Below are 26,291 nucleotides of genomic sequence, written 5' to 3'. Positions count from 1 at the left end.
CGGAGGCGGAAAGGCTTCAGGGTGCCATCCGCTCAGAAGGTGGCGAAGGAGTCCTTGTTATGCCTTCCACCGCTGAGGTCCCGCCATCGGAGGGGGCCGGCGGGGGCCGGCGGGTCCCCTCTCGCTTACCACCAACCGCCCCCGACGGAGTTCCCCCGCGGCCGCGCCCGGTGAACGCCGGTGAGCCCCCTCCTTCTCACCGGGTGGGACGGCTCGGGTCCCGCCCTCCGGCCCCCTCCGGCCGCGTGTCCGCCGGTGACGAGAAGCGGCCGCGGTTGAGCGATGACTCGGCCTTCAGCGACCTGCTCCGCGAGGTGGCCCGGAACCGAGGCCGCAGGACCCGGGAGCGACGGAAAGAGCCGCGCGCCGGGGGAAACGGACGCGCCGCGGCGCCGGCCCCCAGCTTGGAAGCGTAGAGGGCCCCTCAAGGCTGGAAATGAGGAAGGAAGCACAGATAACCACAGCGGATTTGATGACTTATTGTTATTTTTTTAATTTGATTGACGTCTCTGCACTGTAGCGTCCACAATTACGTTTTTTTAGTTTTTTTTTTTTCTAAACCTACTGCATTTGCGGTCTTATGTCTGTTTTACATTAAAAAAAACACATTTCCACGGCATCTCCATCATGTCACTGAGTTTTGTCTTTCCTGTGTAAGGTGCATTTGAACGGCAGGTTTACTCTTATGGCGAGTGATCCACTGTTGATGAGGACATACAGTGGTGTAATGCAAGGAAGTAAAAAATACTTTATTTCTGTGCTTATATTAGTATTTTTTGAGAGTATCTGCGCTTTGCTTGAATTATATTTCTATCGACTTTTATTTTCTTTTTCTCACCTTTAAACCCCAATCGGAGGGAGACTCGTAGCCAATGATGATGTGAGCGAAGCCAGTTCCCACCGGGTGCATGTTCCAATCGAGGGGGATATCAGCAGCGAGCGGAGTGTTCAGGGTTGCCAGTTCTGCAGTTTCCCCACGGAATTTGGCCACCGGTTTTCGTGGCGTCGGTACCGATCAAGCGCAGGCGTCGCCCAGAGAGACGCCTGTTGGGGAGCCACGCCCACAGCGACGGCCTCCCCCAGCGGTGGTGCCGCCCCCGCCCGCAGCTGCACCTCCACCCGCACCTGCTACGACTGATGGAGACCAACACCCCGGGGGCCTTGTTTCCAACAAATGATTTTGTATGTCAGAGTGGAAGATGCGTCTTTTCCAATGAAGTGCCTCTTATGCTTACCCCAAAAATATGGTTTTGGCAACCGGTATAAAATTGGAACATAAAAAGAAAAAGTTTTTTATTTTTTTCTCCACAGCATTTACTTTTACTTTTGATAATTAAGTTCCTTAACCATCAGCTACTTAGGACTTTTACTCAGGTTTTCTAATGAGTGACCTTCAGTTAATGCAGAGAAGTTTTTTAGTAGATATCTTGACTTTCATCCAAGTGTGGCTTTCCACTACTTTTTTCCAACCCCGCATATTTAACACATCAATACCACCGATTAGTCTTCATACCAATCAAGTTATCGGCGATGACACATGAATGACGATAGAGGCAGAAAAAAAAGGAGGCGTTTTCATTGAATGTATATGGCTGCATGCAGCATTTATTTGTTCATATTTTGCTTGTAGAGAAGTGCACCGACTTCGTATAAGAAATAGTACAAAATGGATCAACCCTTTGACAATGACCTAAAAACATGATCGGGATGAAGGTAAACATAGGCTCTTGATACACCCACGGGACATGCACGGTCCATCCATATAAATACACGGTATCAAATGATATGGTTTTTCAAATCACAAGCAGTAGGTACGGCGGACACGTCTTCCCAGCCACAGTCTCTCGTCGGAACGTACAAAAAAAAAAATCTGTCCCTCCTGGCAAGCCGTAAATCAGAACATGCGTCTTGTGTTTGCATGCCCCTTGTGATAGTACAGGATAGATAGACGGGATTCACATCGGGGAGGCGGCGGACGGGTCGCTAGGGGGGGGGGGGGGGGAGGAGGTGATGTCGACGTCCTCCGCGGTGGTCATGCGCTCGCGTCGCCCGGCGTGTAAACCGGCCCTCTGGCGATCCGGGGGGGCGGGGGGGGGGGGGTTAAAGGGTCATGCTATTATGCTCCGGGAGTCCTAGCGGAGCGTAGTGCAAAAGTAGTTCAAGTTCTGTTTTCACGGTTTATCATACAGCGCCGAGCGAACGGAGCGAACAGTCCGACTTGTTGCTGTGTACATTGATACAAAAAACAAAACAAAACAAAACAAAAAAAACACACACACACAAGAGACATTAGGGGGGGGAGTGAAGGAGCCGTGACAAAATTTCGAATAAATACAAGTACTGCACATCGACACTGCCCTTTTTTATATACAAGGTTTTGACTTTTGTACAGATCACAGAGGAGCCTCTTCTGGCCGTGGCGAGCGGACCGGACGCCCGCGCAGAAGCAGGCGCAGCGGAGCCGTCGCGCTCCGTGAGAGTGAAATGTGGGGGGAGGGCATCGCAGAGGTGGAGTCGCTCTTCCCCCAAGCAAACTCCGCGGACAGAATCGGAGTTCACCCTCTTCCGATAGGATCGCGAGTAAAGATGTGCGCGCTCACGTGGAGAGGAGGAGGAGAGGGGACGGCGCGTCCGCCGCGTGTGAAGCCCGACGCGATGAACAAGGTCAGACCACGGCACGAAAAGTACGCAGCGGGGGGAAATACTTGAATACTGGAACACTCGAGATTTCATTCACGGATGTGACGCGGCAGGGAAAGGCGTGGAATGTACCGTTACAGATGAACGAAAACGTGGTTGTGCTCCTAGAGGATCCTAGAGGCGAAGTTTCATCAGGAAAAAAGAACATTTATTTAAAAAAACGAACAAAGGTCTAATGTAAAAAATTTTAAACTAAACAAAAGTGGAATGTCAATTTTTAGTCAGTGCTGGAATATGTCATGAACGCAGTTTTTTATTTATATTTTATTTTTTTTAATCCCAATAAACAAGATGTGGTGCGGGGTGGGGTGGACGCTTCCACGCGCCCCGTTTGATGACGTTTTTAACCGACGTACCCAGTTCCCCTCCACGCCCGCTGCTAACATGGATCCTCTACGTCTACAAATCTTTTTTTTTTTTTTTGTGAAAGTATTTCCCACTGCTTCCTGTGCACGTCAGCTGTTCCACTCGTGTCATCTTTGTGTCCTTCAAATCTGACCGTAAACTATTGACGACACGAACAGGGACGTTGTGCTAAAACTTACTTGTAGAATGACATTTAAAGCCAATGGCTGCTGTGCGAGCTGACAACCCAGGGCCCGTTACTACACATACAATGTACTATACTAATACATATCTTCAAATAGCTCTCATAGGGTTCAGGTTAATTAATCCGGCCACGGTCGCTGAACGTTTCGGTCTAAAAAAAAAATAAAAATGGTGTTTGCATCTTCACTCAGACGTTTGTCTCCCTTACGTATGAAAAGACAACCCTGCAGTTCTCCAACCGGCCAGAAGAGGGCCACGGCAAGTAAGAGACTTCCATTCCTGGAATCTCCATCTGTTCAGCAGATCGGAAAATACTTTTTCTTTTTTGCATTTGTGGGCGAGCGTTTTTTTGGGATCAGCTCACCCGGGACACGTGTTAACATCCAGCGGGGAAGGGGAACCTAAAGTCCTGTTCACACACATGGTGGACTAGCGTGTCACATACTGGAAGTTCTTGCAAAAAAAATAAAACAATAACAAAAAACCCCAAAATAACCCAAACAAAGCTAAACACACCATTTCATCGTTTCGTTGCTTACCCCTTCTAAAAGGGGTTAGTGTTAGTTAGTGGCCGTGAGCTAACGGCTCCATTTTGTTCTCCTTTTCTCGAGGGCTCAGTCTGAGACGTGAGTGATGGGTCTGCATCTTTCTGTAGCAGCTGAGCAGGAAACCGCCCGTCTCACCTCTCGGAACCCGGCTCCCGTCTTCGTGAGACCGGTAGACGCGTAACGCACGTCCCCGGCCTGGGCCCCCTCCCTTCCCCCCCGTCCCCTCGGTATCTCGGTGGCCGCACCGACCCCGGGCCGCTCTCTAGAGGTGGGTCTCGTCCCTGGTCTCCGTGCCGAAGTCCTGCTGCCTCCTGGTCCCTCTGGGCCTGGCGATGGGCGGGTCGTCCGGCACGTGGGCCAGCGGGTCGGACCGGATGATGTACCTGGAGGAGGAGCAGCCGGTCAGACAGCGCCTGGCTCCGCTATAAGAGCACCTTCCCTTTTAGATGGACTTTTGGATGGAGATATCTTTTTAAGCTATTTGTGGTGCTCAAGTGATCAGTGAATCACACAAATTGTCTTTAATTTGAGTATAAAATAGAAATATTATATTATACATACATATAAAATATATATATATATATATATATATATATATTAACCCCCTCTGTGATGTTTTTCCTGTTCATGTGGTGAGACGGCGACCGGGGGGCCCGTCTCGCAGAGCAGGGGTTTGTGTTTTTGCCGGACAATTTCAAACTGAGGTTGATCTAACCCAGGATCATAACGCCGGACCTAGTGTATGTTGCCAGGGTTACATGCTGCACACCTAACCTCTTGCCAGCGCGGCTGAGTTCAGGGTTTTCAGCTTTTTGGATTCAGACCCTGACGCAGCCATACAAACAGTGCACAATACCAGTTAGATCTACTATCCATAAAGCACAAGACCATTCAACGACTCTTCTTAATGTTTCTTTCTTAAGACTGTCAAATATATTGATCTTGACAGCGCCTGTAAAAGACGGCATCGCTTTAAAAAAAACAACAAAACGCTGCACGTTCTTCCCCCGCACGTTGCGAGGCTCCCCGACGAGCTACGGCGCAGGTCGGGCGCCGGACGGAGCCTCATTGCTCCGTTTCCTTACACGATGTCGTTGAGCTCCAGCACGGTGTCCGGGGGAGGGTTGATGAGCACGTAGGACAGAGTGTTCTGGTGGTCGTTCATCTCATCTGCAACACAGAGACACACAGGGTCTTCACCGCCGCTCTGGAGCTTTTTCATATGTGGGCGTCACATATGAAAAAGCTTGAATGTCACTGTGTTAAGTTGAAATACAGCTCAAATTTAACAACTACTTGTTATTTTGTTTGTACACGCTCTTGCTGAGACTGACACTGGGAATCCTGTTGCGCTCCAGGCGAGTCGCGCGTGGGGGTCGTGTGCAAAGGGCTTCTGCGGATCATCACTCTGACAGGGGGCGGCGTCGGCCGCAGAGGGCCCCCCACGTTGGACCTCAGCGGTCTGTGGCCCCCACGCACTAACACACTCCCGGTGACGAGCGTGCACACAGACTGGGGTGAGACCGCCACGTTTGGTCTGGTGCCGAGGTGGTCAAGCCCAGGTTCAGAAAGCGTAAGTCCTGCCGTGTTTTTGCCCTCACCCCCCGGGTACTGATCAGCTGATTTCATGCATTACTTGTACCTCTGTCCAGGTGGTTGACTCTGAATCCCGGGGCGGAGTATTTTTCTTTCGGAACCCAGATTTTCCACCAAGTTCTTTGAAGGTATGATTGGCAACTGTCTACTCAAATTCTTCACATATAACCCCCCGGAGAGTTGTGCGTGAATGTGTGTGTGTGTGTGTGTGTGTGTGTGTGTGTGTGTGTGTGTGTGTGTGTGTGTGTGTGTGTGTGTGTGTGTGTGTGTGTGTGTGTGTGTCTCTCTCCTAAACCCCGGAGAAGCTCAAGCTTGACTGGGTGAGGAAGGAAGGTGTGTCGCCATAACAACCCACCTGATCGTGCCCCTTTACAAAGCCAGGCGGAGGAGGAGGAGGAGGAGAGGAGGAGAGAGAAGGTCTAACCGTTACTGACAGGGCGTGTCCGGTACGAGGGGGCGGGGCGGGGCGAGGGGGGGGGGCGGGGTCCATGCTGCCCCGCCGCCGCCAGGTGCAGCGCATGCGCGGCTTCAAGACCCCCGGGCCCCACATGCACACAGCGCCCGCGACCCTGCGTCACGGGCGCGTCCCGACTGCATTCCGGGGGTTGCCTCCGGGGTTGCCATGCCGACAGACGACACTCCCATCCGCTGCCGAAAGAAACCCACCCCCAGAGACGTGGGACACACGCACAGACACAGGGACATGCTCCGACATCTACCGGACTGGACCGGACGCAGTGCAACGCCAACCAAAACCAGAGTGAAGCAAAAGACGTGGGGTGGAGAAGGAGTCAGTCTACCGAGGCGTTTGGATCGGGGGGGAGGGCGCGGTGCGAGTCCTCCAGCGGGAACAAGATTTGGGATATGACCTCGGGGCTTCATTTCTTGTTATTAACGCTTTTCCCCTCGCTTCCCTCCCTTCGGAATGCCCAGTCCGGACCTAATATTCTCTTCCGTAAAGTGACCTTCTGCACCCGGGCGTGATGCCTCCTGCTCCACTCCCGGCTCCAAGCCAAACCCCACTGCCCCCCTGCGGGGACCGCAGCCCTCCATGGGGGGGACCCCACGCCAGCACAATGCACAGAGACCCAAAGCGAGGAAGAGAGAGAGAGAGAGAGAGAGAGAGAGAGAGAGAGAGAGAGAAAGCTTGATCTGCCACTCGTTGCCCTGGGACACTCACACACACACACACACACAAACACACACACAAAAACACACACACAAAAACACACACACACACACACACACACACACACACACACAAACACGCTCACGCTCATGCAGCACATTGGCAGTACTGTGATGAACCAGCTAACCTGACGGGTGGGTCCCCTCAGAAATGTCCTGCAGCTCTAAGCAACGGCGGCAATGTCAACGTTGGCCCAATCGGTCGATCGGTTAAACAAAGCACAAATCGTCGTTGCATCGTTAGCTTTTCAAGACAAACCCAGTTGCGAAATACAATTCAGTCGAACATTCGCCGATGCCCCGTGACGGAGTTTCGTCGTTGTGCTCTAAAAGTGACGGGGGACACTCGAGTCTTCCATCCGCTGGAGCGGAAGTGAGCGCCTTAAAAAACACCTTTTGTTTGGAGCAGTTTGTATGCATGTATCGCACAAATTACCTTGCAAATATCCTAGATTTACCCGGTTCATGACATCGCTCGCAGTGAGATTAGAAACGTCCTCTACGGGGCCGAAGGAAAGGAGAGGTGAGAGGAGTCAGAGAAAGAGGAGGAGGAGGAGAGAAGAAAAAGATCAGGCAGGCAGCGAAATGCAACCAAATGCAGTTTGTCCTTCAGAGAAATGATGAGGGGGAGGGCGGGGCGGGCGGGGCAGGCGGGGCAGGCGGGGCGGGGAGGGAAGTGGAGGGGCGGGGCGGGGGGCATGCTGCCATGTCAGCGCATTGGCATGTTTTGGCTCGGGAGAAAAGAATGAGAGTCTTCACAGAATCAAATCCCGATTAGTTCCGCTGTCGTTCCGTATTGAAAAATGACAATTTTGGACTTAATTTTGGACTTCACGTACGATGCATGTACGATGCACGTATGATGCACGTATGATGCATGTACGATGCACGTACGATGCATGTACGATGCACGTACGATGCATGTACGATGCATGTACGATGCATGTACGATGCACGTACGATGCATGTACGATGCACGTGCTGTCCAATGTTTTGGTTAAAGAACATCAACCAATCAATAAACCAAGCCCGCGGTCTTTCTAAGGACATGTTACGTCCTAATTTGACACGTGGAGTACTTCCGGGACATAATTCTGTTCTTTTCTCCTTTTTGATTTTTTTCATCCGATTTTTTTTTTTTTTGAGTGTGAAGCAGAGGAGGGAGGGGAGAAAAATAAATGGATGCAGGCAAAATGCAGTCTGAGATCCAAATCAAGCGCTGCAGCATCCCTCATGCGTGGGCTTGGACAGAGAGGCGTGTGAGTGTGTGATGGACCAAAAGGAAGAGTGTGATCAGGGCGTTGTGGAAATGACATGATCAGGGTGTGTTTTGTTTTTATTTTTTTTAGGCTATAGGTGAAGGTGAGATGATGTTTTATGGAAGTCAGGGTTGTCGCTGGAAACGGGCTCTCATGATCCCGTCAAAACAGGAGATGCAATGAGGATGTATGGAGATGATCACAGGATTCTTACATATACACTATATATATATATATAAAAACATAAACATGAGCACTTTAGGGCTGGGTGATAATTCAATACTATCATTTATCATCATTTGGGTGGTATCGTACAGTCACAGAGTTAAGAAACTGTGATAGCATGATGGTCAGATTTGTACACTAAATTAATGACAATAAAGGGTATTATTAATATGATAGTGATTATAAATGATTCCCTATTGCCAAGCCCTAGAATAACTACAATTCAACAATTTATACAATTTGTATATAAAATAATGGCAATACAAAGTAATTACTAAGCGTTATTACACGGCTCAGTGGAATACTGCATTCTGATTGGCCAATAGTGGCAATCAGCGGTCAGTCATTTCTAAATAATGACCGCCGATAGGTAAATAATGACCGCTGTTGCCGCAGGCAAACCACTTCCTTGCCCGTCGCACGTCCCTCTTATCGCTCCGCCCGCAGGCCAATGGCAACACTAGCTGGTGGCTCCAACTTGTGACACTGCATCGAAACTACAGCAGAAGACTTGAAGAAAGGAATGCAGACGTCGATATCTAAATCCCCAACGCCCCATTCAGCGCTTCATTTAAACGTCCGATTGAACATGAATAACAGTAAAAAGCTTATCGTGCGTCACTGTGGACTATTTTTCCCAGCGTGAGCTCTTAAACTCAGCATACTGCTTATAAAACAATTTCCAATAAAAATTCCGTGTCAACGCATTCATTTATTTATTGAGTGAGAAGCCGTGTAATAAGCTGTATAATGTGCAGCCAGATGTTCATTATCTCCAAATAACCCCCTTCAGGGTGAGCACAATGCCAGGTCCCGATCACCCTGTCGGGGATACTTTGTTAAATTGTTTAATGACCGGCTGGCTGCACATTACGCCTTCCTCCTATCACTCCTATCCCTCACTTAGAAACTGGAAGTATCACACACATCACATTAAGTACAACATTACACGCATTACGCAAAAACAGGCTCGATACTTCCGTCTACATCTACGTCTGCCTGTTGCCACGGCGACGTACCGTATCCGACGGTGGGGAGGCCCAGGTGCTTCATGCGGTTCTTCACCAGCTCGGACAGCTCCTGGCGCTCGGAGCGGCGGTACAGGTTGAGGCGCTGCTGCGAGATGCGCTCGGCGCGGCTGGCCGGCTTGGCGCCGCGCCGGCTGAGCCGCCGCGCCCACTGCATGCTCTTCTTGCGCAGCAGCGGGTGCTCTGACTGGTCGCTGGCGGTGGAGTTCCGGTGCGCCGCCTTCTCCTTCCACGACCCCCCGCGGCCCTCCCGCTGCTCCTCGCCCTCCTCCATGTTGATGGACACCTGGGACTGAGGGTGAGGGGGTGACGGGCGGGGTTAATGCTGGGTCCTGCGGGTGTGTGTGTGTGTGTGTGTGTGTGTGTGTGTGTGTGTGAGTGTGTGTGTGTGTGTGTGCGTGTGTGTGTGTGTGTGCGCTCGCACAGATGTTAGTGTTTGTTAATTATTTTTTTTTACCAGTTTTAGGGCAGTGCACTTATTATCAGCGGTGAGAAAATGAAGAAAATTTATGTCAAATGTTATTTAAGAAAATTCGAAAAGAACATTTTGAAAATTTAACTATAATAAATCTGAAAATACCCACAATAATTGAACAAAGTCCAGGTGTTCTGGATTTAAATGTATTTAGGTCATTGTGTGTTGATACTCGCAAATTTAAATGAATCAAAAATCTTAAATATGGTCCAAAAATAAAGTCAGCTGCCACAATGGGAAAAGCGTAGCTTAATGTGGCTTAATGCAGCTTAATTCATATACCACTAAAACACATATTAGTCACAGTTCTGGTAATTATATAATTTTTAGTCTTTTTTTCTGCAATAATGGCTCATTAAGCCACACTAAGTTTCCAATTTGTGGCATTTTCAGTCTAAATGTATTCATAAATTTTGACATTGTGATTTTTTTCAGCGACATGAAGCCTTTTAAAATGTCCCTGTGTGTGTGTGTGTGTGTGTGTGTGTGTGTGTGTGTGTTTGTTTGTGTGCGTTTGTGTGTGTGTGTGTGTGTGTGCGTGGGTGTTGTGTGTGTGTGTGTACTGTGCGGGTCGAGTACTGTGTGTGTGTGCTTGCCTGCCTGCGTGTGTGTATTGTGTGCGTACGTGTGCGCACTGTGTGTGTGTGTGTGTTTGCATGTGTGTGCGTGCGTGCGTGCGTGCGTGTGTACTGTGCACGCATGGCAGGCTTTGGAGGCTTCATCCCTGACAGAGTGACGGTGTGTGTGTGTAGAAGGTTAGTGTGTTATCCTGCATGCCGCTCACAAGCCACCACAGTAAAATCCTCTTTTCTTTTCCAGATTTAATTTCTGTCACGAGCGAAAAACAAACAACTTCATCCAAACCCTTTTTCTGCAGTTTTTAGCGGCGTTATGCGGCGGGTTCTGCGACCGAAAGAGGGACGGCTTGCTCAGAGCCTTACCTGAGGTAGGCCGCCTTTGAACTGAGGACAAAGCAACAGAACAAATGAAGAGACAAAATGAAAGACATGGAGCACTGCAAGCGGGGGGGGGGGGGGGGGGCAACATGTTCAAAAAGCGGCATGAAAAGGTTCCGACGCGGAAACGGCTGCATTTGCGCGAAAGCCTCGGAGGAAAATCAGCAACTTATTCATTTTTATTGGAGTTTATCTTTTATTTCCTCTGACGTTGAACCTTTAAATTTAAAGCTCTGCAGCCGCTGGACATAAACAACAACAATATCAACTGTAAAACCACGGCCAAGCAACACGGCATGAAACACTGATCTGCAGGAAGGAGGGAAGGGAGGGAGGGAGGGGAGGAGACAAGGGAGGAAGGTAGGAAGGAAGGTACGAGGGAAGGGGAGGGAGGAAGGATGGAGGGAGGAGGGAAGGAAGGAAAGTAGGAATGGAGCGAGGGAGGGAGGTAAGGAGGGCGGAAGTAAGGGAGATGAGACGGGAGGAAGGATGAAAGGAGGGAGATAAGGGAGGGAGGACGAAAAAAAAAGAGGGGCCGGAGGAAAGCAGGGAAGCGAGGGAGACAGGAAAGAAGGAAGGGAGGGAATAAGGGTGGATGAAAGTCAGGGAGATAGGAGAGAAGGAAGGATTGAGTTTAGAAGGAGGGATGGGAGGGAGGACGGAACAAAAGAGCGAAGGAGGGAAGCAAGGAAGCGAGGGAGACAGGAGAGAAGGAAGGGAAGGCAGAAAGGAAGGAAAGAAGGAAGGGAGGGAAGAAGGAAATAAGGATAGATGGAGGTAAGGGGGGAAGGAAAGAAGGAAGCATCGAACGAAGCAGGAAGCAAAGAATGAAGACGAGAAAAAGTAATGAAGGAAGATGGAAAAAGGAGAAGGAGGAAAAAGGGAAGAGAGAGAGAGAGAAACTCTGAAACCGAGATGGAGAGAGGAAGGGAGAAAGAGAAGGAGAGATGGAGGGGTGGAGGGATGGATGGATGGATGGAGGGGTGGAGGGATGGAGGGGTGGATGGATGGATGGAGGGGTGGAGGCATGGATGGATGGAGGGATGGAGGGATGGAAGGACGGATGGAGGGGTGGATGGATGGAGGGATGAAGGGGTGGAGGGATGGAGGGGTGGATGGATGGATGGATGGATGGAGGGATGGAGGGATAGAAGGACGGATGGAGGGGTGGATGGATGGAGGGATGGAGGGGTGGAGGGATGGAGGGGTGGAGGGATGGAGGGATGGAGGGATGAATGGATGGAGGGGTGGATGGATAGAGGGATGGATGGATGGATGGATGGAGGGATGGATGGAGGGATGGATGGATGGAGGGGTGGGTGGATAGAGGGATGGATGGAGGGGTGGAGGGATAGATGGAGGGATGAATGGATGGAGGGGTGGGTGGATAGAGGGATGGATGGAGGGGTGGATGGATGGATGGATGGATGGATGGAGGGATGGAGGGGTGGATGGAGGGATGGAGGGGTGGATGGAGGGGTGGATGGATGGATGGATGGAGGGATGGATGGATGGATGGATGGATGGATGGATGGATAGAGGGATGGATGGATGGATGGAGGGATGGAGGGATGGATGGATGGATAGAGGGATGGATGGATGGATGGATGGATGGAGGGATGAGGCGCTCTCACCTCGGAGGTGGAGAACATGTGCGACTCGGTGCGGTAGATCCCGATGGGGATCTCGGCGCTGGAGGAACAAAGCTTCTGGAAGAGTCGACCGTAGGTTCTGATCCAAAGATCCTCCTCCGTCACCTTCATCTGGGGGGAGATCCGGACAGCACCATCACAGCTCCACCGCTGGTCCAACCAGAACCAGATCCAGATCCAGATCAAGAGCCAGATCCATATCCAGAACCAGAAGCAGAACCAGGTCCAGATCCAGACCCAGACCCCAAATAAACCAGAACCAGAACCACACCCAGATCCAAATCCAGATCCAGAACCAGATCCAAATGCAGATCCACACCCAGAATCCAAAACCAGACCCAGACCCGAAACTGACCAGAACATGATCCAGGACCAGATCCCGAACCAGATCAAGAGCCGGATCCAGATGCAGATCCATATCCAGAACCAGAACCAGAACCAGGTCCAGATCCAGACACAGACCCCAAATAAACCAGAGCCAGATCAAGATCCCAAACCAGAACCAGAACCAGAACCACATCCAGATCCAGATCCAGATCCAGATCCAGAACCAGATCCAAATGCAGATCCACAACCAGAATCCAAAACCAGACCCAGACCCGAAACTGACCAGAACATGATCCAGGACCAGATCCAGAACCAGATCAAGAGCCAGATCCAGATCCGGAACCAGAAGCAGATCCAGATGCAGATCCATATCCAGAACCAGGTCCAGATCCAAAAAACCCGGATCCAGATCTAGAACCAGAACCAAAACCGGAACCAGATCCAGATCCAGAGCCGGAACCTACTCACCGCACACAGGTACCCAGAACCGGGCGTGGTGTCCAGCCCCAGCAGCAGCCTGGCGATGGGGATCATGTAATCCTTGACAAACGACTGTGAGAGGGAGACACGGGGTCACATACGACACTCAGCACCAGTGGAGGTGCTGGGCAGAGCAGCACAAACCAGGAAATGCAATTATCAAATACATCAACTCCGAGTCGATGAGGCGGTGGAGGGGATTGGAGGTGAAGAGCGAGTGCAAGCGGTGGGGGCGCCAGAAGAGATGGGGTGATGGAGGCGACGAAGGTTAGGCAGGTCACGAAAGGGACGGAGGGGGTGATTGGACGGAGGCGATCGAGGTGATGGAGGCGATGGGGTTGTTGGATAACGACAGGGCGATGGATGCGACGGCGGCGACAGGGGTGACGGAGGTGCAGGTACCTGGTACAGCAGCGTGTCCAGCATGCTGATGCTGAAGACCCGTCCGGCGGCGAACGGCAGGCGGAACATGAAGGCCAGGTTGGAGCCCTTATCACGCTCTATCTGTAGGACACGGACACAGGAATTAATCTGCGACAGGGCTCGGGTGGAGCAAAAGACACGGCAGGACGCTCTCCGCCATCCGACCCCGGATTTTTTCCCACCTCTGTAAATTGGCAACAGTCTTTCACTGATTCCTGCTTCAAATATAGAGCGATGTGGATCAAACTTTGACCAGAAAATGTCTGAACTGCCCCAAATCCAACGTCACTTAATTCGTGTCACACCAGACACTTCCAGCCAGGAAAATGCCCCAAAAAAAATAATAATAAAAATCCAAACATAAACAATACTCTTTTATTATTATCATTATTAATATAATAATAATAATAATAATAATAATTATTATTATTATTATTATTATTATTATTATTATTTTTATAAAAAATGAAATGTGAAATGTTTCATATTAATCAAAGATGAAGAAGCTCAAAACAGAAAAATAACAAAAACAAAAACAACAAAGAAACATCTCGTCCCTGCATTCATATTGACTGGACCCGTCTGCCGTGAGCACCAGACAGTATTTACAGTCTGGTTGCGATTCTGAAGGTGAACTTTTTCCCTCATTTAACGTGGATCACTTTTATTTCAGGTATTTACGTTCAAAAAAATTCACATTTCCATTATGTCCCAAACTTCCACAATCCTGACAACAGCGGGATACAGTGATTGGATCTTTTATTCCCGTCTCGGCACAGGCGTCAAGCAAACTTCCACTTTTTAAGGAGAATTGGGTCGAGCTGCGGCTTAGACCTTCGCTTTTTATGTCTCTTTATCCCCCCCAAAAATCGAATGGGTCTTTGTTTGGAGGGTCAAGGGCGTCGCTGTCGAGACGTTCAAATTATAATGCTAGATACTACAATGTAGGTACACATACAAGGTGCTTAAAAGCCCCTTCTTCCCAGCTAAATAAATGAGGGGTGAATATCAAATATGAGAATCTTTAACAAAATTATGTTATAGATGACCACTATTCGAATTTGTATATTAATTGGAATACATACTGTATATCTTTTCTCTCACCCCCCTGCCATTCCCCCACGGCCCACTAGGGGGGGACGCGCCCGGACCCGGTGCGCTCACCTTCTCCAGCTTGGAGAGAGCCAGGGAGTAACAGTCCTTGGCCCGAAACTGCATGAACCTCATGTTGGACGGGTGGGTGAGCTCCGTGATGATGCTGAGGCTCGGAAACAGCCTGAGGGAGAGGGAGAGGGCGAGGGAGACGGGGGGGGGGGTTGATACCGACGTGGAGGAAGAGGTCGAAATGAAAATGGAATGAAATACAGGAAAAACACGCAGAAACGGAAGTCAACGGTGAGCAGCACGCGTACGTCTGACCATGTTAACACGTGAACTCTATAGTATGTTTGTGCATTTTGCGCATGAGTGGTGATAGTGCAAAGTGGTGGACTACGGCATGTGATCAAGGTTGGATCAGCCTCCCGCCCCAATCGCGCCCCGCCACGCCCACCCCCCGCCCACCCCCCGCCCCCTCCGCGCCCCCTCCGCGCCCCCTCCGCGCCCACCTTCATTTCATTCCGATTGGATCATTACCACGATGAAGAGAGCGGGTCAGAAGGATAAAAAAAAAAAAAAAAAAAGGAGGAGGAGAAAGGCATACAATATTTTTTCCTCCCACCGCGGAAGGCCCTCTCGCACTCGGGGGCCCCTGGCACGTGCCCAGGGGTCCATATAGTGTATAAGGTGTATAGCCAAGAGAGACTGTTGAAAGTTCTGCAGAGGAGTGGAGGAAGAGTGAGCGAGCGAGCGAGAGAGAGAGAGAGAGAGAGAGAGAGAGAGAGAGAGAGAGAGAGAGAGAGATAAAACATGCTCTGGAGGAGACTCGAGGAGGCTTTGATAAATAGCATTAATTCCATGTTTCCTCAGAAGGGTTCGTGGTTTTCACAGCTCCGTCCTTGAAAAATCCCATCTGAAGTGTTGCCGAGCTAAGTTCCCCGCTTCATCACGCGGTTAAATAGTCCCCGCACAGCGGCAACCTTGGCGGGACAACTCTGCAGACAAATCATTCGGAGACCTGGAAGTTAGTTTACAGGCAAACAAACACGCCCTTCCTCTCTTCTTCCAACACCTTTTACCCAGCGGGGGAATAGTTTTTGCCAAATAAAAAAAAAAACATCTATTACTTTTCTAATGTTTATTTAATCATTTAATCAATTTATTTATTTAATCAATAAAGCAATTTCCATTTGGACAAAACACGACGCATCATGCACGGCCACGATAAGAATAACAATAGTCCATAACTAGTAACACTGTAGGGGGCAGTAGCTCAGGAGGTAGAGCGGGTCGTCTAGTGAAGGTTTGCCGGTTCGATCCCCTGCTCCCGAGCAAGACACTTAACCCCTAATTGCTCCTGACAGCTGCGTTCATCGGCGTATGAATCATTGCCAGTCACTGTGACGTCATGTCTACTGCTATTGATATTAAACGTGACATTTCCATTAATGGAGCTGAAGGGGGGACGCTGGGTTGGCGTCTTCCCTGTGTAGCTCCTACATACATACTGCCACAAGATGGCGCCGATAAGTAGTGTTTGCAGCAGCGCATTGCAGAACTGCAGCACTGAACGCAGAACTGGCGGAGGAGCGGTTCCCCGGTCCTTCTAGAAGCCGCCGCTGCCGATGACCCAGAGCCTGCCGCCCTAAAATGCCCCCCATAAATATTTCACCGTGTCTCTCTCTCTCTCTCGGCGGCGAGCGAAAGTGGGCTTCCTCCCGCAGCGGCGTTGACCTGGGTGCGACACCCGTCTCACGCCCTTATGTGTGCAGTTCACGTGTGCTCTGTACGCACGGCTTGGATGGACGGACCCTGACGTGGCGACGTGCGGCCCGACGACGTTATTTCGGGGGGGGGGGGGGGGCCCAAAACGACACGCCGCATATGCGGCGTGCGGCGAGCGGCGAGCCACCCGCTCTCTCTCGGCTTTCACCTGAACATGGTCTGGACGTTGACGATGGTCTTGGCGTCGGCCATGTAGTCCTCCTCGGCGCTCATGGTGCTCTCCTTGTCCACCACCACCAGGTTGTCGGCGTAGATGATGCCGCACTGGAGCAGGTTGTCCAAGCTGCGCGGGCGTGAAACAGGGGGCGGCTTTAGGACCTTTGTTTTTTTTTTTTGTTTTTTTTACAGTTCCCCCCCCCTGACATTAGCTGTGATGTGAAGCGCAATAATGGCGAGTAATGAGTCTCATCGAGGCCCGCCGCGTCCCGCGCTCCTGGTGGGAGTCGCGTGCCCTCGGCGCTTGTTATTACAAGTGGAAAGACGTGTCATTGAGCTCTGACAGCATTGAGCACGAGGCTTAATGGGTTCATTAGGGGGATGCGTCCTTTTATAATTACACCTACTTATCAATGGTTCCAGCCATGAAGTAGACCATGGGGAAGCAGCAAATGGCCTCCAGGAAGTGGTTATCCGGCCTGCGGGAAACAGGAAGTACCAGCGATTAATAACTAATTAACTCACAACAGTACGAAGCTTCTCAAGATTTATGTCATTTCTTCATTTGGGGGGCGGGGGGGGGGTTATGTGTGCTCTATTAATTGCTGGTTCATAATCCCATGTGATGGAGCCGTGATTCTAATTCCCCCGATGCAAAGGGATTCTGCGTGGTTGCCATGGAGACCTGATTGGGCCGGTGAAATTTCCCCCCCGCGGTGAGGTTGTGAGGGCTTTCTGGTCTATTATTTATCTGCCTCAACTTCCAAGGTAATGAAGTCCGCGGTGAGTTAGAGCCGGCAACACCGGCAATCCCTATCTTTCAAACGCCAGGCGCGCGTGCACACACATAGACGCACGCACGCACGCCCGCAAGCCCTCACGCTCTAAAATTCTAAAAGACACTAAACACTAAAAAACTCTTATTTTACCTTTTTTCCAGCAGGCATTGACATTATCTATAATTCAAAAAAAATCTTTTATTTGAGGCTTGGTTACATAACAGCAAAATCTAGTCTCCATCTCCCCGCCCCCCATATTTAAAAAAAAATCTGAATACATTTATATATATATATATAATGTTTCTAATAATCCTGGATAATGAGCTCCGTGTAAACCCGGTAAACAAAGCCCCTCCAGCGCCGTCTTACGGGTTGTCCAGCAGCAGCACGATGGGGTTGAGCTCCTTCCTGGAGCGGTAATAGGCTCTCAGAGGGACGATGAAGTTGTAGAGGCCGTTCCCCGCCGTCTCCGCCGACACGATGATCAGCTTGTTCTTGAAGCCGTACGCCTTGGCGTCCTCGAAGCTGCTGTGCATGCAGCCCTGGAGGGGACGGGGATATTTAAAATGAGGGGAAAAGGCAAAACGTCAACGGGGACCCGACGCCCCCCACACGCCCACCAACGCCGTGATCTTCCACCGGCTTCGAAATGGTCGTGCCGTCCCCCCCCCCCCCCCCCTTATAAGTTGAATAATTTACTTTTCGCGGTCGTGTCGGTGGGTTCCTGTTAGGTAACCACGACACGGGCTCTGTACCTTATCCAGTCGGAGGCAGCAGAACGGGGCTTTCTGCGGCAGGAGGTGGCACAGCGTGGGCGAGCTGCCGATGTAGGGCGAGTTGGGAGGGTAGCCCTTCACGAAACTGACGCAGAGAGAGGGAGAGAAGTCGGCTTGAGGTTTGGTGTGGGAAAAAAACAACAAAAAAAAAAACGGCATGGTGTTTAGACGCTCCGCTCTATCGGGGCTTTTCAGCTGCACTGTGTTGGGGGGCCAGATTTTCAACTTGTTGCTGGACCACAAATTCAACATGCAATTTTCTATTGTTGAGAGTGTAGCTACACGTGAGAAACTAAGAAAATCACCTTGATATTCTTCAAACTATCTTCATAGAACACATATCGCACTTTAAGCCCCACAGCTGTTTTTGAAATGACTCACTAACAATTCAGTGCTTACCGCCTGCTAACCTTTATTCAAAGGCCACTCTTGCATTAATACCGCCAGTGGAAAGGTCCTGCAAAAACATGTGATTCAAGCCCGGTCAGGGTATTATCAGGAATGTATTATTTTAAAAGCCGTTCCAGCGCTGTGTGCGCCCAGACATCATTGCACGCTCTCCACCACACGGTGTCCCTGTCGTTTCTCAGGTTTTCCCGCCGCTCTCCGCTCTCTGCACCTAGAACGGAGACGATCTCCCTTGAACTCCCCCCTCGGAGGACTACCCCCTCTCTGGGGGCTTGCATTCCCGAGTGGGCTCTAGGTTATCACAGTTATATGAGAGGGTGATGGTGACTTTGTCATCGGAGAGAGAGAGAGAGAGAATCACAGCTCTGCCATCCTCCCATATATCTAATATATATATAACAATTCTGAGAAGGAATAAGGAGAAATCAATTATATTCATTGTTTCTAATTGTTGTCATGATATTGAGTTTGTATGTAATTAATTGTTCATTTGTGCCCTAATTAATTTGTTTTCCTTTTCATTCCTTTTTTATGTGAAGCACTTTGACCTGCATTTCATGTATGAAAGTGAAATATATAGCCAAATTTGTATTACTATTTTTATTATTATTATTAGTAGTAGTATTATTATTATGATAATTTACAATTACAATTACATTACATTGATCAGACGCTTTTATCCAAAGCGACTTACAATTGTTCAAACACCGACGGACGCAGCCATCAGGAGCAATTAGGGGTTAAGTGTCTTGCTCAAGGACACTACAGCATGCTAGCAGGAGGAGCCTGGGATCCAACCAGCATCCTTTGGATTACTAGACCACCAGCTCTACCTCCTGAGCTACCATCCCCCTACAGGTTTATTATTTATTTATTTTATTTATTTATTTATTTATTTATTTATTTATTTATTTATTTATTTATTATTATAATAAATATAGCGGCATGCACCAATGCACAGGTTAGTGACGTTACTCACAAATTACAGTTTTCCGAGTTCCTGTGAAACGCAGCATCACTTCCTATTGAGCCGAATTGCAATTTTTCGAGTTCCCGTGGAACGCAGAATCAGTTCAAACAAATTTTCCGAGTTCCCATGGAACGCGACATGGGCTCCCTCTCGTCTTGACCCAGCGCAGATCCTGGGCAAAGCAGCCAATACACACCAATGGAGTCTTGACGCAGCACACCGCGCACCGCAAGCCCCCCCAGAGCCACAACCTGCGCACATAATACAAATTAGATGATGATGTCACAAAGCGTCCCGCTCCACCACCTCAGCAGGCTCCACCACCGCATCCCGCCCGGCTCTGCCAACGCTACACTACTTCCGGTAAAATGGCAGACGTGGAAAATCCAGGATGAGAAAATAAAATTCCAATACAGGATTTTGAGTCATCCGAGTGGATTTCCTGATGAGCGTCAACCCCAGAAGTCCAGCTGATGGACCAGGGCTTGGCTGGAGCAAAAACACGGCAGGATTTTCTGGACTTTCTGACGTTGAAATATTTCGACCTGTGTAAATTGGCAACGGTTTCACAAATTCCTGCTTCAAATAAAGATCGATGTGGATCAAACTTGGACCAAACAAAATGTCTGAGCTGCCCCAAATCCAACGACACTTCATTCATGTCTGTGAGTTTGGCGGTTGTTGGGCGCCAGGCACTTTGAGCCGGAAAATGCAGAGGGGAAAAATAATAAGAAAAATCCAAACAAAACAATAATATATATTATTATTATTATAATAAATAAATAAATAAATAAATAAATAAAATAATAATAATAAATATTATTATTATTATTAGTATTATTATTAGTATTATTATTATTAGCCATGGAAAGAGAAAAATAGGGGAGTCAGAAGTAAGAAAAAAAGCTAGATAGATAAAACGAAATAAAATCTACTGACAGCGAATGAACACACAAAAAAAATAAAATAATAATAATAGATAAATAAATAACACTCTCCTGCTGCCCTGGAGAGCTGCTGCCATGGCGACCGGTTTTGTCATGTGATGGGTGGAGGCTGAGGGTTGACGAAGCCCGACGGGTCACCCTCCACATACAATGAAAGCGCTGACCTTCCACGACAGCAGCCATCCATCACGTGCGCCCGTCACATTAAAGCAACCATCACATCACAACATGCACGTTACCTCACTGTCCCTCTCTCCATCCATCTCTCCTCCGACGAAGGGGAGGACAGGCGCCGCCCATTAAATGTAAAGTATGTCATGTTACAAGTCTTTTTTTTCTGATTTACTGCCGTGGGACCTTTCTCAGCGTCCCGCAGACTAACCCCCCAGAGCTGCAGGGCGATGAGGCAACGCAGCGTATGGAACCATGTGGGAGCATTTCCCGGAAAGAAAGCTGCGGACGTGCCACCAACGCCGCACGCTGTGAGTTAAGCACAGATGGTCGCTCCAAAAAAACTGAGCCTTCCACTCCTGGCAGCACCGGGGCACATTCCTCCTTTTTTACTTCAGATAATGGACAGATAATGAACATGAGACAGCAAACGTTATTACGCTTTGTAACTTAGTAAATACACTTAGTTCACCGAGTACATTTGGGCAGTGGCGTGCACAGATAATTTTACAGGCGCGGATGATAATCACAAAAAAGCCTCTCTGCAGACATTTTTTTTTATTTTGAACACCTGACACACCATTTCCTGCAATTTAGAGCTCTCAGAGCTGAGACAATGACCTTGACCGTAACAATGAACTGGGATATCCCCCTCAGTGGCCACCAGCATATTATCTACAAGTCTTCTTTCGTAAGGGCACCTTAGAGGACACTTTGCTAGGTTTTCCCTATGATGGAGCACTCTAGAGGGCACTTTAATCAGTTTTCTCTATCATAGGGGCACTCTAGAGGGAACTTTACTCTGTTTTCTCTATCAGATGGACAATCTAGAGGACACTTTACTCTGTTTTCTCTATCAGATGGACACTCTAGAGGACACTTTACTCAGTTTTCTCTATCACACGGGCACTCTAGAGGGAAATTTACCCTGTTTTTTCTATTGTAGGGACACTCTAGAAGTCACTTTATATTGTTTTCTCCATCATATCACCTCAGCGATGCTGGAACCCAGCAGGACTGTAGTGGGTGTGGCCTTTCGGCGGTGCCATCCCAAGTTCAAGTTCAAGTTCAAGAGATTATTCCCGCTGTTGTTCCTTAAATCAGAGGAGACCATTTCACTTGGTAAGACTCGGGGGCGTTGAGTTTTTGCGAGAGTGTGGCTGAAGTTTTGAGAGACCTCAAAGTTGAATGATGTTGGAAACTATGAGCATTCTCATCTGTTTGTTTGAAGTAAGAAAACTGGTTTTGAACACATTCTGCAAACACCTGCATAGTGTGTAACTAACAGAAATGACCTTGCAACATTATTTTTTTAAATTTCAAATTGAGTTAGTTCATTTAGTCAGTTAACTTACTTATTCCATATACAACACAAACAGCGGATGGTTAGAAAGAATTCACACCATGCCCTCCGTCCTCTGACCTCTGTCTCATCAAGGGGTGTGGCTTGGAGGTCACTCACTCTGAGCCCACGGAGCCCTCCTCGTCGGACTGGGTGGTCTCGTCCTCGGACTGGTCGCTGAGAAGGTCGCAGGGCAGGATGGCGGAGGAGTCTGCGATCTCCAGCACGGGGGCGATGCTCGGCCGCCGGCTCCCGGCGCCGTTCTCTGTGGGCAGGGCCAGCTTGTCGCCGTCCTCAGGGGAGTCGGGGTTCTGCAGGTCGATGGCCACCGTGCCTGGAACACAAGACGAGGTCATGAGGACGACGCAACACTTTCTGCTGACATTTTATTTTGTGAAGCAGGAAAGTGGACGATAACACTATTTTTATTGTGTGATCACAATGCTTGAATGAAGTACAAATACCCTGACACAAAATGTGAATGTCACAGTAATTTACAACGATAGGGACCTAATGGATCAGTGACGAGCAATCCTAAATCAGCAGTTTGATAAGAGCCATGGTTTGACTGATATGCTGTATATAAATACATATCCAGGTGTATTTTTTAAACTATAGTACTATAGTACAGTAGCAACTGTGTTACAAGTGTAGTTGAGGAAAAAGGAAATAGACATTTGCGTTGAAATGTAATGGAGCAAAAGTTGAAACATCTCCCAAACGGAATAAACTTAAGTATGTACAGAAACTTGAAAAATGTAGATTACCAATTTTTGCAAGTGAAAAACAAATAATATTGACAAAAAAAAGTAAATATCGATGACTGAATGACTTACATTCCATCATTTCACGTCATTACATCGTTTCAAAAGTGATTTACAGATTTTACAAACAATGACCCAATGTGCAACTGAAGGCATTCACAGGCTGTAAATGTAGAAATATAATGTTATCACATGATGACCTTATGCAGCGTTTTGTTAAAGCCTTTCATTTTTAGGGTGAAAACTGTTCCATAGTCATCCCAACGTGGATCTACTGGACTGCATGCATGTGTTCTGTTAATATTTAATATACAGTATGACCCACATTTATCATAACACCATATACTGTTTGTATCAAATATTTACATGAACGGAAATAGAAATCATAACAGATGCATAAATTAACTGTTAGACTAGTGTTGGCTAGATTATTATATACATATATATATATATATATATATATATATATATATATATCTTTTAATAAAATAAACGAAACAATGGCCTTTACAGTGTATTCTGTAGAAGCGAGGCTCAACTGCACAACACACTGCAATGTGACGACTTACCATACGAGGTGGCCTGATCAACTTTCACAGAAAAAGCACGACACGCACACACACACACACACACACACACACACACACACACACACACACAAACACACACACAACAGCCAAGAAAGAAAAAAACACAAAAAAAAAGAGCGTAAGAAAGAGGTCATGCATTATAATCAGCAGAGCCACCGACACTCGAACAGATTGAAGGAAACACGTGTGTGTTTTTTTACTTAATCAGATTTTTGATGACTACAACACTAAATTTGGTCAAAAACATCAAAAATCCAACACAGATGGTTCATTGCATGGAAATCATTCGTGCTGCTCTAGATTTGCATCAATTTTACTGAGTAAAATACTAAAATACTTGGAACGATACACATAGGATATGAATGAATAAACATGAAAGATGTTCAAAAATCAATCCAAGTAGTTAATTTAAACTCCAGCAGGATCACATTGATATCCAATGCAATTAACTCACAGTTTTGATCTATAAACATATATATATATATATATATATATATATCTATATATATATATATATCTATATATCTATATATATCTCTATATATATATATATATATATATATATATATATATATATATATATAGATATATACAGTATATATATATATATAATTTTGTCAGTCACTTACAAAAAAAGTCATTTGCGCACTGTAAAAAAAATGTAATAAACACACCCTAGCTCATTTGCGTCACATAAGTTAGGGTTGTACATTGCACCAGTTAGCACCGGGCCTTCACATGTGATTTGTATGTGAATCACATGGTAACACATGCAGTTTGTTGTAAAAACACATATTTTCACATGCATTCCACATGTGATGGCATGTGGTAAAATATGGTTTTCAAATGTTAAATCACGTGTGACATCATGCAACTTTTTTGTGAGGGTAGAAACAAACATCTCAACAGTTTTAAGACTTAAAGTAACTCACGCTGTAACTGTAACTGGAAGTGTAACTGTAACTTTAACCGCAGCCTATGTGTGTAATGTTTGTATGGAACATTTTTGGCTTTCCATCGTGCAACATAAAGCTGCTTTGCTCGACCGACGTTCCGTAAAACAACAGAAGAATCCATTGGTTTGTAGAGGATTATTATTTCCTTATAAGAGATTTATTTGACAAATTTGTTGTCCATAGTTCAAAACTAATCATTCGAGAGAAGTAATCATTCAAAGTCACTTGATCGGGGAATGATCACGACCCGAACCTGAATGAAGTATAATATTTAATACTTCATTTTTCCCCCTCTCCCCCTCTGCCTCCCCCCTGTCTCACCCATGCTGGCGATGATGCTGTGCACGGGCAGCCTGGAGGGGGCGTCGTAGAGCCCCGCGGCCGGCAGCACCTTGTTGTGCTTCTCCTCCTGCTTGAAGATGAAGGCCGAGTTCTCCTCCTTGGTGATGTTGATGTAGTAGCAGGTGTCGGCGGCGGCCATGATGTGCCGCGGCCCCGGGTTCAGCAGGATGCTCTTGTTGTCCTCCCGCTTCACCCCGATCAGACACACCCCGTACCTGCCGGGGTCGGTGGGAGGGTTCCGCTCAAACTCAATGTTTTTCCACGCGTCAAATCAGATCAAATATAACGACGTGGCGATCAGGATCAGGTGACCATGTCCTGAACCATCCTGGGTTATTTTGCGATAACGAGCGGCTGGCCGCACATTACGTCCCAAACTGCCCAATAAATAAACACACGGACACTGATTTGAAAGGATTTTAAAACCTTCTAGTTGAAGTAGTTTAAATTGTCCAACACAACGAAGCAAACTATTCACTTATTAAAAAAAATCGCCAGACAGTACATACGACAAACCTCTTCACAGTTATTCCCGTTTTGCACATTCACATTAATCGCGAAATGCGACGCTGAATGGGACGTTTGGGATTCAAATTTCGATGTCCGCATTTATTTCTTCAAGCCCTAAGCCCCGGTTCTAAACACCCAAGTCGTGCCCCCGCGGGTGGGGTCACTCACTTCTTGTGCGCGTGGAAGGAGGCGTAGGTGAAGCTCTTCCCGTCGTACTCCCCGAAGAACTTGCTGTCGCACAGGCGGATGTGGTAGACCTCGTTGCCCGAGCAGCGTCCGTACGTCCTCTGCCACGGCTGCGGAGACATCTGCCCCTCCCTGAGACGCGGGACGGGGACAGGGACGGTCAGTCTCTGGGGCTGTGGAACTATGGGATGTCGGCAAGGATCCAGGAATTAAGAGTGTCTGTATGAGGTGGGTGGGTTATCTGGTGGGAAAGTAACCTTGTTGTAAGGTTGTTATAATATATAATATACAACCTGGAGTTCATCTTTGAATAACGACTGAGGAAGACCCATAATTCATATTGAATGGGGCTGATTTGCACTTTTAATTCACTTCAAACAGGATTCAGGTATTTCTCTGAGGACTCGAAGCGAAGCGATTCGTCAAGGAGCCCAATCTCGAAAAAAAACAACAAAAAAAAAGTCTAACCTTTCGTCGCGACGGATAGCCCTCACTTTCAGAGTGAAACTTGCTCTGCTGTTCCGTCTGCAGCTGATGAATTAGATGAATTGGTGCTGCCTCGCAATTTTGATCTTGCAACACAAAAGCTTGTTTCCATTGTCTGTCAGGATCCTCAAATGTTAGTTGATGATTAACTGTCAAACAAATAATTGCGCTTAACAATTTGATTGCATAATTATAAAGTATAAGCTCATAATAGTGTAATAATACATATCTAGCTGTTCTGGAAGAGCCATCTACTGACACTGGAAGAAAAAAAACAAACTGATTAATTTAATTTATTTCCCTCAAGACAACTGATAAAATGCACCAAATTAACTTTCTATTTATTGCGACATTTCTAACATTGGTCCACGATGCCTTTGACACTGGGTTGGAAACGTGTGACTGTGCAAAGCCTGGAGCCTGGAGCCTGGAGCCCGGAGCCCAGAGCCTGGAGCGAGGTCTTTGCTGCCGTTGTCCAACAAGCCCCGCCCAAAGTCAATGGCTTTGAGGACCAAACTCGGTGAATCGTGGGAGTTTGGGGTGTGGATGCGCTTCAATACGCGTGTCCCTTTTCGCGACGTTCTCCGTGGGAAATGGAAACCATGGCAACGCCGACGTG

General features: G+C 47.9%; 1 protein-coding gene across 1 annotated transcript in view; it reads right to left on the bottom strand.

The window, feature by feature from the left end:
- Positions 1–4,059: 4,059 nt before the first annotated feature.
- The window catches only part of kcnt1b (potassium sodium-activated channel subfamily T member 1b), a gene marked incomplete at its 3' end in the record, with an annotated part of 98,397 nt that continues 76,165 nt past the window's right edge, over positions 4,060–26,291 (bottom strand). The window contains exons 17-30 of the mRNA XM_080004569.1: positions 25,169–25,318; positions 24,470–24,705; positions 21,959–22,172; positions 17,980–18,085; positions 17,594–17,766; positions 16,853–16,924; positions 16,438–16,572; positions 14,571–14,682; positions 13,386–13,487; positions 12,972–13,055; positions 12,159–12,287; positions 9,085–9,385; positions 4,883–4,967; positions 4,060–4,180 (exon numbers count right to left, since the gene is read on the bottom strand). Coding sequence (XP_079860695.1) covers positions 4,060–4,180; positions 4,883–4,967; positions 9,085–9,385; positions 12,159–12,287; positions 12,972–13,055; positions 13,386–13,487; positions 14,571–14,682; positions 16,438–16,572; positions 16,853–16,924; positions 17,594–17,766; positions 17,980–18,085; positions 21,959–22,172; positions 24,470–24,705; positions 25,169–25,318 — 2,020 coding nt within the window. The remainder of the gene's footprint in view (positions 4,181–4,882; positions 4,968–9,084; positions 9,386–12,158; positions 12,288–12,971; positions 13,056–13,385; positions 13,488–14,570; positions 14,683–16,437; positions 16,573–16,852; positions 16,925–17,593; positions 17,767–17,979; positions 18,086–21,958; positions 22,173–24,469; positions 24,706–25,168; positions 25,319–26,291) is intronic.

Source organism: Zeus faber (genome assembly GCF_960531495.2).
Source record: "Zeus faber genome assembly, chromosome: 7".
NCBI lineage: Eukaryota > Metazoa > Chordata > Actinopteri > Zeiformes > Zeidae > Zeus > Zeus faber.
The sequence above is the reverse complement of the archived record's forward strand: the minus strand, read 5'-3'. Positions and strand labels throughout refer to the sequence as shown.